At 29.6% G+C, this 5,166-nt stretch overlaps 1 protein-coding gene across 1 annotated transcript in view; it reads left to right on the top strand.

Moving 5' to 3' along the window:
- The first annotated feature begins 424 nt into the window (after positions 1–424).
- The window catches only part of LOC108733141 (rab5 GDP/GTP exchange factor), a 14,033-nt gene continuing 9,291 nt past the window's right edge, over positions 425–5,166 (top strand). Inside the window, exons 1-5 of the mRNA XM_025981490.1 lie at positions 425–769; positions 833–1,154; positions 1,709–1,875; positions 3,426–3,673; positions 4,767–5,021. Coding sequence (XP_025837275.1) covers positions 478–769; positions 833–1,154; positions 1,709–1,875; positions 3,426–3,673; positions 4,767–5,021 — 1,284 coding nt within the window. The 5' untranslated portion in view covers positions 425–477. The remainder of the gene's footprint in view (positions 770–832; positions 1,155–1,708; positions 1,876–3,425; positions 3,674–4,766; positions 5,022–5,166) is intronic.

The following is a 5,166-nucleotide window of genomic DNA, read 5'->3' on the forward strand; positions in this document are numbered from 1 at the left end:
TGTTAATAAAAATTAGTAATTAAACATTTATTGTTTTAATTACTATTTTTTATTTAATAATCGATTGTTAAAAAATGAAACGGTTTACCCCATAGATTGAATTTAACTTTTTATTTTGTATTTTAACCCAATTGCTCAACTCCTTATCATTCCGTATTTCCAATTCTAACAATTGTCTATGATGTCTAAAAGCTAACCTTTGTATATCTATTACCTATGAAGGTAACTTAACCACAATATAAATTACATTAAGTTTATACTGTGACTTAACCTCCGAAGTTTTATAAAAAATAAAATATAGATAATAAAGAAGACATGTAACAAAATCAAAATAAAGAAATGAAATGAAGTAGAAAATTAATACGGTGCAAAATTAACAATTATGCTTTGGTAAAGAAACCCAAATGTTTGGAAAGTATCTGAAATAATTTCCATATTAGTATAATTAAAGAATCATTTCAATTTATAATTAAAAATATGTATGTAACTAAACGGCCTACATTAAGGATAAATCAGTCTGATCTAGAGTGTAGAAATGGTTGTGGGTTTTATGGAAATGCAGAATGGGAAGGGTATTGCTCTAAATGCTATAGAGAATATGTTAGAAAAAACCGAGAACTGCAAGGATCTGATGGAACTTTAGATACAAATAAAACTCATATATCAGGTTTTTCTAAATTTGAAGAAAAGAAGAGACAACAAACTGATAAGAAAAACAAGTATTTGAAAAATCTTACACCAGTATTTAGGAAAACATCATCAGCCAGAGGTCAATGATTAGTTTTGATTTTAACAAATAAGTTTAAATAATTATTATTTCTTTATCATTTAGAATCAACTCGCTCTGAAAAACACGCACCTAGACATGCCAATCCAGAAATTGAGAAACTTTTAGCAGAGTATATTTCATCTTTTGGTTCATGGGGTGAAAATGTTCGAAATGATTTTTTAAAATGCAGTAATTCTGTTTATACAAAAGTGATAAGTGAAATTGATTGCAAACCCATTGATGAAATAGCAGATTTAGTTCAGAGATATTACACAATGTTTTCAAATCGATTACAGATCGAACAAGTGTATGAACATGTGAGTCCAGAAGCTAAAGATCAAATTTTTGATTTCTTTGAAAAATTTGTAATGGTATATTTGTACAGGTGAGCCACATTTTATTTATTTTTTATTTTCAATATTGACATTAACATTTTATTTATTTGTTTATTTAACCAGAGATATTACACTGTAACTCTACAGAGATGTTAAATATCTGTACGTAGGTCTAGTAACTTATATCTAAATTAACCTTAATTTGAAGTCTTATAACTTTATCCATTTTTTGGAATAATACTTTTTATTTTATCAAGTGTATGAAGCACGCCCGTCCATCAGCTACATCACAAATTTTTAAAGTAATTAATTTTACTTCATGTTCCCACCATAATTCACACCCACAAAAAGTAGTAAAGATAAAGATAAACTTAAACCAAATGAAATTATTTTTATTCTAGAATCATTCCTATAAGCTAATAGATGTTTGATTTTGTATTTTTGGTATACATTATTTGAAAGTGTAGAAAAATGAAGATATTTTTAAACAATTATACTTTAAATAACCCCCTTCGCTACCCTCGCCACATTTTATCATGCTACTCTCTATCTTAAACTAATTTTATGAACGACTTTCTCAATATTCTTTTTTTTTAATTTCTAGTATTTTGTTTTGTCCTTACACAACTGTTGATGAAGAAAAAGATTTGCTTATTCAAGAAAGAATTCGTAAACTAAGCTGGGTGAATGCTTATCATTTAGGTTGCTGTATTAGCGAAACAAGTATGGAAGTAAGAGAATTAGTATATACAGCAATTACTGAACTTTTAGGTATGTTATTTTAGATGTATCATAAAATTTGGTACATTTTAAGCACGATTTTAAGTACCCTCTCCACAAATTACGCAACGCAAATTGGCGAAGAGGGAGGGTTGGTAGGGCGTTGTAATTCTGTTACGTGAAGGGGTGTAGGGGATCAATTTGCGTTATGTAACGGTTTATTACGGTTCCGAAGTTTCCATATTACATACAGATACTTTAATCTTATTTAAATGCATACATTTAACATAAGAAGTTAAAATAGGTATGTTTAAATATTAATTAATAATAACAATAATTGTACCGCTTATGAAGTTTACACAAGAAACTGGTCACGGAAGCCATAAGCAGCGTTTTCTGTAGCATTGCCAGAATAATTCCGTCATCCTATACATGAATTTCTATTGTTTAGTAAAGTGATATCACACTTTTAAAACAAACCTTTCTTTTATGAATTCAAACTTGAAACTTTTATTACAATGCAAGCGTTATCTAGCGTAGAGGAGAGGGAGGAGCCAGGCTAGACGTTAAGGCAATGTTACGTGACTTAAAAATTAACATAAGGCGTAATTTATGAATAGCCCTTTTTTTCTTACTTTTATAAAATTGAATTTAAGATCTTACTTAACTGAAGTAATTTAAACTCGTGAAAAGTAAATAATCACCATCAATTATTAAAACATGCTTTATTTTTGATGTGAATGGCTGTGATGGGAAACGACATGACGCTCTTTTATGCCAACATGAACCCTCTACTTCACTGCTGTCGGCTCGGCTCTTCTATTGAATTCAGAAGAAACAGCTTTAAATATTTTTTCTGCAACAGTGACTTACCGAGAAAAAGATTTTTCTTTTCCAAATCTTCTATGAGTTGTGGTTTTCATATTTCACTATTTTTACATTCTACAACCAATCAAGTTAAGAAAGAATTAACAAATTTTAGTAAAATCATACAAAAAGCAAACTTTTGCCAAGACTATATTTTCCTGATGGAATAAGTAAATGTTAAAAAATGGTTTATGTAAATAGCCTAAATAGAATTTTTAAATTACAATATTTGATGTACTTCAATCAGGTAATCATCTTATGCATCAATAGTATATACCGTTGGTAATTTAAATTACTTTCACTGAGTAGTAATTATATTCTCAGTAAAATTTCAAAACCCTTTGAGGTTCCTCACTAGCCCCAAAATAAAAAACCTTAAACCAACCACTAACAAAGTAGAATTTTGCATCCCATATAAAAGTGAAAGCAAAGTGAAAATACATATTCCTTATTTATTTTTATATGCTTATGTACAAAGTGTCCATCACAGTGAAGTTCCACAATAACTGCATACAATAAGCCATACAGATCTACAAATGAATTACGCACTGCTGAAATACCGTGTATGTATCGGTACTTACTTGAAAATAACAATTATCAGCTGCGTGATGCACTGGTAATATAAAGTACGCTCCTTAAATGTGAAAATAAATAGAATGTGAATAAACATGCTTCTCTTTTTGAAGAGCCCTTTGAAATAAATTAAAAACAACTAATACTAACTGTATTATTAGGAATGGATTCAGTAAAAGCGCCCCAAGAAAAATTGACTTGCGTCGTTAAATGCTGCAGAAGTATAATGGAAGTATTACAACATTGCCAAGGTGGTCCCGTTAGTGCTGACGAATTTTTGCCTGCTTTAATTTTCATTGTATTGAAAGCTAATCCGGCACGTCTTAAAAGTAACATGAACTTCGTTACCAGATTTTGCAATGCACAAAGGTTGATGCAAGGCGAAGGAGGATACTATTTTACAAATCTGGTATTTTACAAAAGTTAATACAGTAGAATCCGTTTATTATGACGCCGCTTATATTGACCAACCGCCTATTATGACGTAATTACACTACGAAGTTTGGTTTTCATATAAAATTCTTTATAAAAAAATCGGATATAATGACTTCGCTTATAGTGACATGTCGCTTATTATGACCCACTTTTAATAAATTGTCCGGTTATAATGACCGACAGTGCAAAGTATCGATAGCGCTCTCCTCATATCCGAAGAACCCACCGATGACAATATCGTACAGAACATTAATGCTAAAGAACAACTTGAAAGTGATGGCGAAGAGGTAGTCGTGGAAGAACCATTACCTACCGCAGAAGATGCATTAAAAGCTGCAGAATTATTATCCCGATTTGTTAATAGCAATATTGAAAACGATAATTTGACCATGGCGATGTCTTCTATACACAATAGTATTAGAGACTATTTTTACAATAAAATGAAAAAACAAAAGCAGACAAAAATTACAGATTATATTCATTAAAAAATACATTTGTATGTGTATAATGTGTACGTAATAAACGTGCAATTTTGATTTCATTAGTTACTATGTTTCTCTATTAAATTAAGAAAAAACATAAGCAGACAAAAATTACAGATTATATACATTAAAAAATACACTTGTATGTGTATAATGTGTACGTAATAAACGTGCAATTTTGATTAATTACTAAGTTTCTCTATTAAATTAAATACATACATAAAAATGTTTTTTTTTTTTTTCACAAACCGCTTTGTATGACGTCCGGTTATTATGACGTGTTTGTCGATTCCCTTCGATGTCATTATAAACGAATTCCACTGTACTTGTACTAATTATTTTCATAAAAAAGAAAACCGTCTTTGTTTAGAATCTTAGTACACGTGTTCTTATAAAATATTTCTGTAATAATATGTTGTTCTTTTATTTTTATTGTTTTTAAATCAACGATGCACTCGTTTTATTTATATTGCTTTAAATTTTTTTGTTGATGTACTTAGGTTATCTAAATATCATATATCTAAATAGAATAGTAGTTAAATTAATTTATAGATATGGAATATTTTTTGATAAAATTTGTTGTAGTGTTGTGCAGTATCGTTTATCGAAAGTCTAACTGCGGAGTCACTAAATATGCCAGAAAATGAATTTAAGGCATACATGACTGGTGCTATAACCCCCGTCAGTGCTTGGGAATCTGCTTTAGTTGCCTGCGAAAGTATGCACCAGCTTTGTGAACATTTGACGCAACTGAAGATGTTATCAGATAGAATTGACACGGTCAAACAAGGTGCTGATACACTGAAAAGTAATATAGAAAAGTTTAAAGTAAGTTTTAAAGTATAGTTAACGAGATTTATATCTTATACCAAACAGAAAACCCTTTCCGCTAAAGATTAGTATGCTTGTATGGGAAACTTTAAATCCTTTGTATATAAATAATGATTTAATATTAAGAAAAAAAAGTAATACTAAATTTTAATAT

This window comes from Agrilus planipennis, unplaced genomic scaffold, assembly GCF_000699045.2.
Source record: "Agrilus planipennis isolate EAB-ADULT unplaced genomic scaffold, Apla_2.0 scaffold53, whole genome shotgun sequence".
NCBI lineage: Eukaryota > Metazoa > Arthropoda > Insecta > Coleoptera > Buprestidae > Agrilus > Agrilus planipennis.